The following is a 16,444-nucleotide window of genomic DNA, read 5'->3' as shown; positions in this document are numbered from 1 at the left end:
TTGGTGAATACATCTCTGAGCACTGTTGTACCACATGGTCAATGGTCCACATTATAGTTTACACTCTCCCCCAGTCCACCCAGTGGGCCATGGCAGGACATGCAATGTCCAGTAAGTGTACCTGCAGTACCACCCAGGACAACTCCAAGTCCTGAAAATGCCCCCACATCACATCTCTTCTTCCCACTCCCTACCCTCAGCAGCTACTGTGGCCACTTTCTCCACATCAATGCTACATTTACTTCCATCACTAATCACAACAGTTCCAGAATAGAATATCAGTGAGGCTACTCTAATCCATACTCTATTCCTCCATTCTGTGGACCCTCACATATGGCACAGTTTTATTTTCTCTGTCTTGCTGAAACTGCAGATTGATTTTTTTTTACATCAATGGACTATGGCTGGTATGTGGCAACATGCATTCCACTGTAGTACCACAACAGGTTGTCAAAAAAACTTTGCATGCAGATGACCATAGGGGCCTACATACCAGAATATGGATATGTGCATTCCATAATTCATGTAGGTATTCTGTTAGGTTAATTTTCTGTGGCTCTCACAAAATCATCACTTTTTTGTGTGACATTCTTCCGTTGTATAGACTCTCCTGTGTAGATCTTATCAATGAACTGTTGATCCTTATCTTTTCAAAGTCAATTCATATCTTCACTATTACCACAGTCCTAATTTCTTATCTCTACATCCTTTTCGCTATTTTTAAAATGAAATCAAAAGAGGGAATGAGAAAGCCTTATCAATCTTTGCATCCTGAGTACACTAATTTTCAATATTCTACTGGTCTCTTTTCTTCATGTGTTTGACCAATTACAGTAAAGAAGAATGGAATGATATACTTATTGCTGTTATTTTTATACTGTAGTAATTTCTTTATTAAAATATTTTATTTATACTCTAAGAAACAAGGAAGGAATAAATGTTATGAAAAGAATTATGAAAACCAAAAAGAAGTCTCAACAATGTGAAACAAATATATCTCATGATAAGTTAATTTTACTGCTTAAAACAATTGATTTTTCAAAAATAAGAGATATTGAGAAAATAGAAAATGGCAACTTTGGATATAAAATATTAATATGATGATATGCAAGTCAAATAAATGAAAGAATGAACAATTTCATAAAGGATAGATTCTGCTGAAGTGTATTTCAAAGTATACTGTAGTAAAGTCAATTTGGAATGGATATTTATAACAGGGTATTTAGCTACAATTTTCATTATCAAACAAATACCAGATATAGAAATCAGTTCAAAAATTGCTTCCAGTTAATATTAATTTGAATATTTGATTCTTTAAGGAATATCTTTCAAACTAGGCACATTCCATGTTCCCAAATATTAAGCTTTTCTTTACCTGCACCATCTATAAGATATAAACTGAGTTTGAATTTTATTCTCATGTTTGTTTTTGTCCAAGAGATTATATTTGAATATGGGTTCTGATAATATATATTCTCAAATCCAGAATATTTTCATCTTTAGTATTAATCAATGTTCCTCTCAACCTTGTGAAAACATTTCTTCATAACAGGGATTTATCACCATATTTGAAAATTATGCTATTTATTAAAACCTATAGATTTGAATGTTTCATGTAGTTTGATTACAAATCCATGATGTATCATGTGCAATTCCTGAATATATACATTAAATTGTTTCTTTCCACTAATGTTATTACTAGTCTTATTTGTTGTTAGGAAACCACTGGCCTGCACTAACTTAAATATAAATTATTGATATAATCATAGCATTACAGAAATTGGAAAAGGTCTTCAAACTTGAATGGGTCAGATAATACTGAAAATATAAATATCTAAAAAATATATGCAATGAAGAACATCACAAAAATGATAAAATATCTCTCCCGAATATACTTAAACTGTAATAAAAGCTGCTGTGTTAAACAAGTGGAAGAGATATTTAATTTTAGTGGCTTATCTTCTATTTTTCTGTAATTCCCTCAGCTATGTCTTCCATTGTGCATTGACTGCATCCCCACACTGTTTTCTCATTTGATGAAAAAATGGATGAAGGAAGTGCCAGGTTTCATATCCACAAACCATGCATTATGAAGGAGAATGACTACACTCTTAGTGGATCTCTTTTTAAATAAATAGGATGTATTTATCCCAAACCTCCTTTCCTATTTCATTGGCAACAAATAACTTACACAATTATCTCTCAACGGGCCATGGTATTCGCTGTTGTTAAAGGCTGGTGGAGAGAAAGGATGGAGAAATACACAGAAAAGAGAAATACTAAGGGAAAGAGGATCAATGAATACAAGGCTAATAACTAATGGTATTTCTAAAATGGAGAGTAAAATCATAATATACAGTATCCACTTAATTCAGTGCTTCTCAAACTTTTTGCCTCTGTGCACTTTATGCTTTTAAAAGTTACATAGGACCCAAATTTGCTTTTTTTAAATGTGGATTGAAATTATTGGTATTTTCCATAATAGAAATTTCAATAAATATTTCTTTATTAATTCATACAAAATAAAAATAATAAACTTAGTAGTAAACTTATTACATCCTAACTTAACTTCATTGCAAACATATTGAAGCTCAGTGATAGAGCATCGAGATTCATTTTGTATAGGATTAACATCTTTTATGATAGAAAATTCAATCAGGTAAAAAAACATTTCCCAGGATCAAATACGATAACGTCCTTTCTATCCTAATTGATTGTGAATAATTCTTAATACACTTAGTTTGACTCTGGACAAACTATTGTATTCTAGGACCTCTACATTGATTTTTAAACTAATATAAAGGTGTTTACATTATGAATATTTTACTCATTTTAATATCTGGTATCAGTCTCTATCAATGTTTATTGGCTTATGAATCTAAGAAATATTGAAATCCGTTAATAAAATCTTCAACCCCCCTCTGATATTTTAAAAAGAATTACAAAAACTCTTAATTTATGAAATATTTTTGACATAAATTTAGATATTTACTATAAATCATTCACCAAATTATAGCCTATAATGATCCAATAATTAAATGTGAGAATATAAAATATCTGAAAAATATCATCAATTATGAAATCAGAATGGAAAGTTTTTAAGCAACACTGAAGAAAGGAAGAGCTATAAAGGGATAAATCTTTAAATTTGTTTGTCTTAATGTTAACATTTATGTATCTTACACAAAATCATAGGTCAAATTAGAAGACAATAAAATAATTGAGAAAACTATCACAACTCTATAGAAAAGTTCCATAGTCTTTCACTATAAAGTGAATAAATATATAGCAGGAAAAATCATAAGGCTCATTAAGAAAGCAGAAACAACACTACCGTGAGAATTTAAAAAATAAAAATTGTCTATATATGTATTTAAATTCACTAACAATAATAAATATTTTTTAAATGCATTAGTAAAAATTCTAGAGGACAAAGAGAATCAACCTAGAAAATAATCTTTTAAGGTTTAGGACACCAGGAGAAGGCGGGACACCACACAAAAGAGAAAGGGATAAAGGAAAAGAATTGTGATGGTTAAACTATAGGTTAAAACTGGCAGCTACTACTGCTGGCAACCTCCCCCACACTAAAGACAATTTTGAATTCTCAGGCCTCAGAGCAGTGGTTACAAAGGGGTCCTGGGAATCTACCTCCCCAGGATAGCAATGACAGAGGGATACAGCATAAGGCTGACTCAAATATTAACTCACATATTAAGTCTGCTGTGTCCCACAAGCCCTTCCAAGCTTGATAGGGACACAGTATTGTTTGCCTTGGGAGCCAGCATGGGACTAAAAAGATCTGACTCTCTCAATCTACCCCTGCCTACTGACTGGGACTCATTGCTGAGGATGCAGAGGGCAGTGGAATTATTTCCTACCTGGGAAAAAGGAAGGGGCTACCAGCAAAGGTTGGAGAAATGCATCTGAGAAAGTTTGAAATATGAGACTCTTATTCTCCAGGCAGGAACCTCTATCACAATGATCTGGTACTTGTTGCAGCAAACACACTCAAACCAGACCTTGAACTGAGAGGGCTGCCACAGTGTGCTATCTGCTGGCAGACCACGAAAGTGCACATAAGGAAATAAAAAGTAAATGAGAGGCTTTTTCCAGCCTTTGCAGCCTCCTGACCCAAGGCCCTGGGAGGTGGGTCTTCAACCCATTATAGGGTCCAGGACCCAGATTTGAGAAACTAAAGGAGACAATCCTAAACCCAGAACAGGTTGAAAGAAGAATCAAAGAAAATCTGTAACACATGGATTTCTACCACTAAATCCCTACAAAAGTGAGAGAAATCATGCATCAGAGTAAACTCATCATCCTAATGAGATGTCTAGACATCAGCAAAAGATTTCAAGCCATTATTAGAAAATGGAAGACATGACCCAAGCAAAGAAATATATCAAAGCTCAGGAAAAGACACATGATTGGAGACAACTAATCCATGAGACGCAAACAAATTTCCAATATCAAATTAATGAGTTGAAAGACAATATGTTAAAGACATAAATGACATCAAGAAGACATTGAGCAAGCCCAAAGAAGAATTTGAAAACCTGAATAGAAAAGTAACAGCGCTAATGTGATGAAAGACACAGTAAGTGAGATAAAGAGATTGAGAGGTGATGAGATTTTTGTTTGTTTGTTTGTTTTATTTCCATTTATTATTGGAATAATGAAAGTACTCTGGGAGTGACTGGGGTAATGAATGCACAAACATGTGATTACACCAAATACCATTGATTGTACACTTTGGAAGGATTTATGCTTTTAAATAGTCAATAAAATTGAAATAAAAGCACATTAGAGGCATAAAACAGCAGACTCAAAAAATAGAAGAAAGAATAAATGATAGAGAAGAAAGAACAGCTGAAATATATCAGAGCAATGAACAAAGAGAGAAAAGAATGGAAATAATTGAGCAGGGGCTAAGGGAATTGAATAACATGAAACACGATAATACATGTGTCATGGAAGTTCCCGAATGAGAAGAGAAGGGGGAGGGGCAGAAAGAGTATTTGAGGAAATACAGGCTGAAAATTTTCCATTAAGAAAAATTTCCATTAAGAAATGAACTTAATGTCCAAGAACCACAGCATACCACAATCAGAATAAATCCAAATAGACTTACTCCAAGACACATACTACTCAGAATTTCAAGCATTGAAGATGATGAGAAAATTCTGATAGCAGCAAGGGAGAAGCAAGTACAAGGGAAGCCCAGTAAGACATAGTGTGGATTTCTCATCAGGAACCATAGAGATAAGAAGACAATGATATGATACAATTAAGATATTGAAAGAGAAAAATTGCCAGCTGAGAATTTTTTATCCAGCAAAACTGTCCTTCAAATTTGAAGGTGAATTTAAATATTCACAAACAGAAACTACAGGGTTCATAAAAAGAATCCAAATTTTCAGGAATTATTAAAGGGAGTCTTAGAGCCTGAAAGAAAAAGAAAGGAGAAAGAGACTTGGAGGACAACATAGAAAACAGACTAGCAGGAAGGGTAATCAAAAGTGTAAAAAAAGATGAATGAAAATAAGATATAAAACATGAAAACCAAAGAATAAAATGATGGAATAATTCATTTCCAGTAGTATCATTGAATGTGACTGGATTAAATTCCCCAATCAAACCATAGAGTTTGAGACGAGGGATAAAAAAATAAATAAATAAATGAGCCAGCCATATGCTGCCTACAAGAGACTCACCTTAAAACAGTTGAAAGTGAAATGTTGGAGAAAGATACTCCACACAAACAGTAACCAAAAAATAACAGGAATAACTATACTTAATATCATAAAAGGGACTTTAAAGGCAGTAAAGTTATAAGTAATACAGAAGGCAATTATATGTTAATGAAAAGGACAATTTACCAGGAAGAAATAGTCATAAATATCTATGCAACTAACCAGAGTGTCCCAAAATATGTGAGGTAAGCTCTGGCAAAACTGAAATTAGAAATAAGCATCTCTACACGCACATCATTAGAAAGAACAACTAGAGAGAAGATCAACAAAAAAACAGTGAACATGAACAAAACGATAAACGCGTTATTCCTAACAGACACATATAGAACGTTGCACCCAAACTCAGCAGGATATATATTCTTCTCAAGTACTTACAGATCTTTCTCCAGGATAGATCACATGTAATGTGACAATTCAAGTCTTAATAAATATAAAAAATACTGAAATTATACAAAGCATCTTCTCAGATCATTAAGGAATGAAACTGGAAATCAATAATATACAGTAAAAAGGTAAATTTACAAATTTGTGGATGCTGAACAACACATTCTTAAATAATTAGTGAGTCAAAGAAGAAATTGTAAGTGAAATTAGTAAATATATTGAGATGAATGAAAATGTGAACCCAACTTACCAAAATTTATGGGATACAGAGAAGACAGTCCTTGGGAAGTTTATAGCCCTAAACACATATTAAAAAAGAAAAGAGCTAAAAGCAAAGATCTAACTGAACAAATGAGAAAACTAGCAAAAGAAAAACAATAAAACACTTCCAAAGAATGCAGAAATAAATAAATAGTAAAGACTAGAGCAGAAATAAGTGAAATTGAGAAATATATATATATATGTATATATATATATATAAAATTAACAAAAGCTTATTCTTTGAGAAGATCAATAAAATTGATAAACGCTTAGCTAGGCTAGGGAAAAAGTGAGAAAATGCAAATAAATAAAACCAGAAATGAAAGAGGTGAAGTTATGAATGACCCCACTAAAACAAAAGAATCAAAAAGGATATTATGAGAAACTGTAAGCCAACAAGTAGGAAAATTTACATGAAATGGAAATTCCTAGAAACAAACAAACAACCTATACATGCTAAAAGAAATACAAAAATTTAAGAAACCAAACGCCTTTAAAGATATCAAATCAGTCATCAAAAATCTCCCAGCAAAGAAAAGTCAAGGATGAGATGGCTTCACAGGTGAATTCTGTCAAGCATTTTGAGAAGAATTAAGTCCAATCCTGTTTAATCTCTTTAAAAAAAATTGAAGAGGAGGGAAAATTATGCAACACATTTTATGAATCCAACATCACCCTAATATCAAAGCCAGATAAAAACCCAAAAGAAAAGAAAATCACAGACCAATATCTTTAATGAACATATATGCAAAAATTCTAAACAAAATACTTGCAAATAGAATCTAACAGTATATCAAGAGATTTATATATCATGACCAAGCAGGATTTAGTCCTGATAGGCAAGCCTGGTTCAACATAAGAAAGTCAAGTGACATAATACATCACGTTAAAAAATTGAGGGGAAAAAGCACAACATGATCATCTTGATCAATGAAGAAAAGGCATTTGACAAAATCCAGCATCTTTTCTTGAAAAAAAAAATTGAAAGATAGGAATAGAAGAAAAAGTCTTCAGTCTGATAAAAGCATATATGAAAAACCTACAGACAACATTGTACTCAATGGGGAATGGTTGAAATCTTTCCCTGTAGATAGAGAAAAAGACAAGGATGAAGGATGCCTACTGTCACCATTGTTAGTCAACATTGTGCTAGAATTTCTACCTAGAGCAATTAGACAATATAAAAAGGCATCCAAATAGTAAAAGAAGAAGTAAAATCATACTATTTGCAAATGATATGATCCTATATTTAGAAAACTCTGAAATATCTATAATAAAGCTACTTGAGGTAATAAATGAGTTCAGCAAAGTGGCAGGATGTATAATCAACATACAAAGATCAGTTATGTTTCTGTACACTAATATTGAACAATCTGAGGAGGAAATCCAGGGGAAAAAAATTCCTATTACAATAGCAAGAAAAAACTCAAATACCTAAGAATCAACTTCAACCAAGAAGTGCAGGACCTGTATATAGAAAACTACAAAACAATGTTTAAAAATTTTTAAAGATACCTAAACAAATAGAAAGATATTCTATGTTCATCAATTGGAAGACTAAATATCATGAAGATGTAAATCCTACAAAAATTAAAGATTCAATGCAATCCAATCAAAATTCCAACAGCATGCTTTAAGAAATAGAAAAGGTACTTTCCAAGTTCAATTGGAAAGGAAAGTGCACCCATATAGCCAAAATCATCCCAAAAAGGAGGAGTGATGTGGGAGGAATTACTGTCTGACCTTGAAACATACTACAAAGCTATAATGCTCAAAACAGCAATGCTATTGGCATAAAGATAGACACATCAATCAGTTGAAGAGATTTGAGAATCCAAAAATAAACCCTCACCTCTATGGCCAAATGGTTTTTGACAAACATTCCAAAGTAATGCTAATGGAACAAAACAATCTCTTCAACAAATGGTGCTGGGAGAACTGGATATTCATGACCAAAAGAATGAAAGAGGACCCTTTTTCACTTCCTAATCAAGAATCAGCTCAAAATGGATCAAAGACCTAAATGTAAGCTTGGACCTTCTACCCAAAGGGATGAACAACAACAAGAACAAAAGATAAATGGGACCGCCTCAAAATTAAACACTTTTTCACCTCAAAGGACTTTTCAAAAGGGCGAAAATGCAGCCAACTCAATGGAAGAAAATATTTGGAAATCATGTATCTAATAAGGTTTTAATATTCATGATACAAAGGGAGATGTTACAACTCAAAAATAAACTCAAAAACAAATGACTCAATTAAAACATGGATAAATACTTGAATAGACATTTGGACAAAGGAGAAATACAAATGGTGAAAAGACATATGAAAAATGGTCACCAGTGATTAGTGAAGTGCAAATCAAAACTACAATGAGATATCATTTCATACCTATTAGCATGGCAACTATTAAAAAGAAATGCAAGTGCTGGGGAGGATGTGGAGAAATAGGAAGACTTATTTACTATTGGTGGGAATGTAGACTGGTACATCCACTGTGGAGGATGAGGTCTTAAAGAAAAATTATAAATGTGTCACTGCAAACTAGAAAAAAGTAATCCTTATTTTAAAGTCTCAGAGAATTCAGCATGATTGTATTCTGATGTCAAATGGAAGGCAGAATTTAAAAGCAACTAATTTGGATATTTAGGTGAGTTTCCCAAAATAAATGTGAAAAGTGAAGCTTACTTGCTTCTTGAAACTTATAGGAAAATGTGAGCAGGAAAGGACAAGTTGACTGGGCACCAAGAAACCAGAAATTGATAGTTTCAAAAACGTTGCACTTCTGGAAATCAAATCCTGAGAGAGTAATGATCCATGTGAGGGTTTAACTGAAGGGGACTACCCAACTAATTCATTGCAAGTCAGGATTGGAAATGCAGTTATCCAGGAAGGACCTAATGAAAATCTTACTGTCTGATGGTGTAGACTCCTGTGTACTGTATGCAAAACTGACAAGTTTTTTTTTTTTTCAAGAAATTTATAAGTGGAACCACTGTCAACCTGGAATAAAAGAGATAGATTGAAAGAAAAATGACTTCAAAGGCAGAAGCATGGAAGCTTAAAGACATCTTTTTTCTTCTTACTCTTTCTATAATTTAGCTTTTTCCACTGTGTCATATAGTTGGAATCACACAATCTTGAGCCCTTTCAGATGGCCTACTTTCACTTAGCAATAGGCTTTGAGGGTTCTTCTATGTTTTTTGTGGCTTGATACCTCATTTCTTTTTTTATTTATTTATTTTAATATAATTGTCTGTTTTGCAAAAAGATGCATAGGTCACACACAAAAAAAATGTAACAGGAAAAAATATAAGTGGTTCCCATATACCCCATACCCCACCCTACCCCACTCCTCCCACATCAACAACATCTTTCATCTCTATGGCACAGCCATTGCATTTGGTGAATACATTTTAGAGCACTGCTGTACCTCATGGATTTTAGTTTACATTGTAGTTTGCACTCTCCCATAGTCCATTCAGTGGGTTATGACAGGATAGATAATGTCCTGTGTCTGTCCCTACAATATCATTTAGGACAGCTCCAAGTCCTGAAAATGCTCCCACATCACACCTCGCCTTCCCTCTCCCTGCCCTCAGCAACTCCTGTGCCACTGTCCCCACACCAATGGTACAATTTCTACTACTGCTAGGGTCACAATAGTTCTATAGTAGAATACCTGTAAGTCCACTCTAATCCATATTTTATTCCTCCATCCTGTGAACCCTGGGATGTGATGTTAAAGACATCTTCCTGAGCCAAGAGAATGAGCCCACCTATGTGAGTGGGAAGGCTGAGTATGCCCTGATACTTGGTGAAGGTGGAGCCTAGAGTCCAGTTGCCACTCTGATGATGATGAGGAAGGAGTCATGAGCCTGCCTATTACCCCAATGAAAAAATATTGGAGCCTTCAGCTTAATGTTTGAGGAGAGAATGGTCACTTCACAAGTTTTTAGAAAGGGTGGGATTGCACCTTCATCAAGCCCAGAGGACAAGACATGATTCTGTAAATGTCTCAGACTTTGAAATCAAATAGAATATGTTTTGCAAAGCTTTGGAATTGTTTGGGACCAGAGTCCCCTGTTTTCCTTCTAATTTCTTCCTGTGGAACTGGGATAGTGATCCCATGACTGTCACTCTGATGTATATTTGAAGCAGGTAATATGTTCTCTATTTTTCCATAGGTCCATGGTTGGAGGAGAATTGTGTATTAGGACAGATCATACCTATAACTAATTTTGATGAGACTTCATACTTAACATTCACTGAAATAACTTAAGGCTTTTGAGATAAGGTAATGGAATGAGTGTATTTTGCATGTGGAAAAAGATGTGCTTCTGAGGTCCAGAGAATGAATTACTATGGTTTGAAAGTGTGTGGACCCCAGAAAAGTTTGTTTTTAAAGCTAATCCATTCCTGTGGTTGTGGACCCATTATAAGGAGGAACTTTTGGTGAGTAGGATCTTAACATGTAACCTATCCCATTCTGGGTGGTTCTTATTCCTCTTACTGGAGTCCTTTTTAAGAGAATGAAATTCAGACAAAGAAGAGAAAGTCATGGAAGCAAGAAGCTGAATTCACTGAAACCCAGAAAAAAACAGGAGACCAGCAGATGTTACCATGTTCCTTACCATGTAACAGAGGAGTTCAGGATTTCTGGCAGCAAATCTTCAGGGAGAAAATATCACCTGGTGATACCTTGATTTGGACATTTTTCTCAGCCTTAGAACTGTAAGCTCGTAATTTAATAACTTCTCATTGCTAAACCAACATATTTCATGTTGTCTCCTAGAGCAGATTAGCAAACTAAAACACTAACCCTCATGGAATTTGCCCTGAAGGTCAAAAGCCAACTTTAGAATCTTTGGTTGTCTTGGATTTCCTGTCACATGGCAATATCTTCTCCTTTCTTTTCTGGGTTCCATTGACATCTGACTTCCAACTTCTCTATATAACTTTCTTTCTTTATATGAACTTCTTCTGCCTATGAATGACTCCATTTACCAAACTAAGGTTCAACCTTACTCAGCTAGAAAATAACTTAGCTAAAATATCGTCTTCAAGGGATCCTATATAGAATGAGTTCACACCCACAGGAATGCAGCTCAAGACAAAGAATGTGTCTAATTTGCAGCACTTAATCCAATCCACCACACCGCTATTCCCCCAAATCCTTGGTTAATCATGAGTCTTATTCATGGAGATTGATGGCACAAGACCTCATGGTAACACTCCATGGACACAAACATCTAATACCTGTACCTGCTAAGATCTCGGAGAAGGTTAGCCAATTGTTAAAAAAAAAAAGATATCCTCACGGTGTGCATGGACTCTCCTAAGTATAGGATCTATCAACACGCCAAAGAACTCCTGCTTGAGTCTGAAATGGGGACCTGCCACGGTAGTCTTCTGTAGTTCTGTGACTCCTCTTTAGTTGGTAAGGACATTCTGAAATGAGAAGACATGGCCTATGAATAGCACCAGCATTTTAAATTCAGAGTTGGAGTCAGAAGGGCTAGACTGCCTTCCATAACAGGAACAGCAAAAGAGGTCTACAGAAAAGGTAAAAACATTTCTTATAAAATCGTTTAGATCAATTATTTTCTCACTGCCCCCTATGACCAGCAGCAGCGTGAGTTGTGGACGGGGCATGGCTCCACACTTAAGAAATTGAACATGTAACCACTTTTATCAAAATATACATGAATCCCCATAAAAAAAACCATGTCGTGTTCCTCTCACCTTGTACAACAGTACAAAAAGTCATAAATATTTACACCCTTGTCACGCTCCTTATATGCAAACACAAGGACCATCTGCCCTCTGCGGAGGGGACAGTGTGCGGTCCCACTGGACTTGTAGGTGGGAAGGGTCTGCCCCAAGCTTCCGCAATCAAGTCCACAAGGCAGGCAACAAGGCGGGAATAGTTAAGACTTTGAGGGTCTCTAATCTCACCTTCTGGATCTCAGCACTAAAGTCAAACAAAAAAACAAAAGCAAAACTTTCGTCCACAATTTGCAGGAAGGAAAAAAAAAACTGAAAAAAAATCTAAGACCGATTGTGTTCTAGGCAGATGAAGAGTTGCATAGAATAGGACAAGTAGAGGTTGCAGAGGAAGGCGGAGTGGTGGGCACTCAGATGGGCCGTCACCTGCTTGAAGCTTGGGGTTTTTAAGCAGGACACGGAGCCGGTCCCTACAGAGACAACCATGGGCCCCTGAGCCCCAACTCAAGGATCCCTCATTGCTCGGGCCCAACTGACAAACACCAGTCTGCTCTTTCGAAAACTGGCTTCCTGCTCTAAGAGACCACTTAATTACAAAGAATAAAATAAACAGTACAGTAAACAAAGTATTATCACAAAAGGAAATTTAGATTACATTTATAACATTTGGAATCTTGCTATGAAAAATTACTTAAAACTACTTCCTTTGTATATAAATAAAGAAAGATTAGGAGATTTGGTCAACTGCAAATATTGCTAGGCACATGTCTGCAATGGCATTGGACTTCACTGACGACTGCCGGAACAAAGCCCCAAAGCCAGACAAGCAACAGGGACAGGACTTTCTGAACTCTGGCGTGTGGGGCCTTGCGTCTTACTGGCCATGAGGGACATCCGGGCAGAAAGAGAATTAAGATTTTGGATTAAATGGGATTGGGTGATGTCCAGCAGAAGCGAAGGGCCAACTCCTGCTCTTAGCCCAAAGTGAGCTTCTCTGAAGCTGCAACACCTTCCCCAATTTCCCAAAAACGTGCTACCACGAGGAAGCCCCACTACAAACAAGCAGGTGTTTAAGACAGGAGGAAGCTGCTCCGTGATTCAAGAGCACCCGCTTAGTATTACTTAATTTTGGCGATATGCAATCAAACCTCTTGGTTTTCAATAACACACTCCAACAATATTTAAATGCTATTGAAAAATATATCTTTTTTTTTTTTTAATTCTGGGAAAATTGCTATTGTGACTCACCTCTTTTTTAATCCACTGCATATTCTAAATTAATTCTAATTCTTCTATCTAAACTTTTAGTCTTAAATTATGAAAGCTTTTTCTGGTGGGCCAATAACATACAAATACAACTGGAAAGGAATTTGGAGAGCATATTTACAGTGAGAAGCAACTCAGGTTCTTCTCATTTCTCACATGTGCACACTAAGCAGAGAGCAGTCTCTTAACCATCGGCCCTGCCTTAGCTATCTTAAATCATTTAACAATTTTTCTCAATGGATTGCCATTTCACTTATTGCTCTGTGTGGTATATGAAGTGAATCCCTATAAGATGTGAAATTCAACATTTCCCAAAGAATAAAAATGAAAGATGTTTTGATGGCTAGCAAGTTGCTGGGGCTTATTTATGCTCAATGAACATAAACTTGCTTCCACTAATAGAGTTAAAAGTGATATGATTCTTCAGAATATATAGTTTTAGAAAACAAAGTCTTTAACTCCTTTTCAAAGGAAATATGCTATTTTACAACAATACATTTATATAGGTACATTGACTAATACATTAGAATTTAAAATCTTAACATTTGTTTTCTGCTTTAAATGACATGTTATAATTAAAATTCATTGTATATTTTTTAATAATACACATAGATATTTTAAGGAGTTTATTAGTAACAACAGCTAAGACATTAAAACACTGAAGCATGGTGTATTATCAATTTAACATGCTGTTTGATTAGATTTAGAATTTTCTTGAGGATTTTTGCATCTGTATGCAGAAGGAAAATTGGTATGTAGTTTTCTTTACTTGTGATGCTTTAGCTTTGTTATCAGAGTAATGTTAGCCCATAGAAGGGATTAGGAAGAGTTGCTTGGTTAAAATGGGAAAACCACACTAGAAAGTTTTTTTAAAATACCAGTAAAATTACAATTAGAAAAATATATATACAATAACAAATCATGGCCACATCCAACTGCACAATTTTATAACTATTTTATTAAATAGAAAACATATTAGTATGATAATGTCACTTTAACATTTTCCTTTTAACATTTTAATTAAGGAATCTATGACTTTCTTATTTCTCAGGCTGTAGATAAGTGGATTTAAAAAAGGAATTATGACAGTATAAAACAGAGAATCCATCATATCTTGATCATCTGCTTTAGGAGATCGAGGGTGCACATACATGAAAAGAAGAGGGCCATAGTATAAAGAGACAGAAAAGAGATGGGATCCACAGGTAGAGAATGCTTTCCTTATGCCTTTTACAGACTTCTTTTTTAAGACAGTAAAGAGAATAGATGTATAAGAAACAAAAACAGTAAAAATGGTGAATACCTGAATTGAACCAGAGAAAATAAAAAGCATCAGAAAATTAATAGATGCATCAGTACAGGAAATCTTAAGTAATGGTATGATGTCACAGTAGAAGTGATGTATTATGTTGGACTTACAGAAGGTTAATCTGAATAAAAAACCTTCATGAATTAAGGCATGAATTAAGCCACCTACAAATGAACAGACTGACAGCTGGATGCAAAGTCTATTGGTCATAATAACTGGATAAAGCAAAGGGTTGCATATGGCAACATAGCGATCATATGCCATTGTTGCCAGGAGAAAACATTCTGTGGTTGCACTGATTACAAAAGAAAAAAATTGTATCATGCATTCAGATTGAGATATCATTTTACTCTTGGCTAAGAAGTTGACCAGCATCTTAGGGGTTACTGTAGATGAGAGCCAAGCATCCACAAATGCTAAACACCCTAGGAATAAGTACATGGGGATGTGTAGGTGAGGGTCATTCCAGATAAGAGAAATCAGTCCTAGGTTCCCCACCATGGTGATGAGATACACCACCAAGAACAGCAGGAATAGAGAGATTTTCCATTCTAGTCGATCTGTAAATCCTGTGAGAACAAACTCTCTCAGCAATGTTGCATTTTCTTTATCCATGTCCTCATTGGATTCCCCCTGAGATAAAATGGAGTATATGTAAAAAGACCATTCCGTAAGAATTTATAAGGCAAAAATTTGTGGGATTGAGATAAAAACATCTTCTTAAATTCTATGTTAGAGTGAAATTCCATTCAATGTACCCATTTACTGCTGAAATCTCCAAAGCTTGTTTCTGTCACTAGATACCAAGAACACTGACTGGCACAGAAAATAGAAAAGGAAAACCCATAAAACAATACTGGTCCAAAAACCAGTAGGGAAACTGTAAAGACTGTTGTAGAAGTAATAGAAGAAAGATAGTGAAGAAGGATAAAGTGAAGTTCTGTCACAAATGCCAAAATGATTGTCTTGTAAGGAGTAAGCAGAGACCACTGAGTTTGAAAATTAAGAGATTTTTAGTTCCTGTACTGAGAGCAGGTTCCATTTCGATTTTGTGGTAGTAATGAGTCCAGAGAAAAACAAAAAGTAAATGAGAAACAAGTGGTGCCAACAGTGAGGAGAATGATATATTCTTCCATGCTACTCCATGTTATCTGAAAAAGAGTTGGTGTTTGTCTACTGCCTATAGAGAAAAGTAAAATTGTTTTCCTGTGGAACATTTGAGAAGAGGAGAAAAGAAGGGCTCTAGTAGGTAATAGAAGTAGAAAGGGAAGTTTGGGTGGGTGAGAAGAAAATAAGAGAGGAAGAGAATAATAGGTGGAGAATTACAGAGACATGGTTGGATAAATGCAAGAAAGAATGAACCAAAGAAAAGGGAAAAAGAAGGTACCAGAGAAAGGCAAAAGATGAAATAAAGGGAAAGACTTAACAGCTTGGAGGTGAAGGTATATCTTAACTCTGCTATTCATTAAAAGTTCTGTCAGGTCAGTGTTGTTTTTTATTTTTTCTGGTCAAAATTTAAAGTTTTTGCTTGAAGAAGTCACTTTGATTTTAAATATTACTTTACAAACTTTGAGTTGTTCACAAATACAGTAGCACTGCATGAAAGTTTTTCTTTTTTTCATTTGTAAAATCTGTTGCTTTCTCTATCATTGCTATCAGATTGAATAGAAATGACTTTCTATAGAAATACTGCTGGTTTTACTAGAGAAAACTTTATTCTCCATTAGTTTGTTTAGTAGAA

At 34.9% G+C, this 16,444-nt stretch overlaps 1 protein-coding gene across 1 annotated transcript; it reads right to left on the bottom strand.

Annotated features, from left to right (window-relative positions):
• Nucleotides 1–14,388: 14,388 nt before the first annotated feature.
• On the bottom strand, nt 14,389–15,318 carry LOC101432602 (olfactory receptor 5H8-like). The gene has a single exon (XM_004447645.4). The coding sequence runs from the start codon at nt 15,316–15,318 to the stop codon at nt 14,389–14,391; it is 930 nt and encodes a 309-aa protein (XP_004447702.1).
• Between the last annotated feature and the right edge of the window lie 1,126 nt (nt 15,319–16,444).

This window comes from Dasypus novemcinctus, chromosome 4 (assembly GCF_030445035.2).
Source record: "Dasypus novemcinctus isolate mDasNov1 chromosome 4, mDasNov1.1.hap2, whole genome shotgun sequence".
NCBI classification, from domain to species: domain Eukaryota; kingdom Metazoa; phylum Chordata; class Mammalia; order Cingulata; family Dasypodidae; genus Dasypus; species Dasypus novemcinctus.
Note: the sequence above shows the minus strand (reverse complement) of the source record. Positions and strands in the feature narration are given on the sequence as shown.

What these genes read in the sequence shown, in the direction of transcription:
- LOC101432602 (XM_004447645.4), bottom strand. Translation starts at nt 15,318, where the DNA reads ATGGATAAAGAAAATGCAACATTGCTGAGAGAGTTTGTTCTCACAGGA.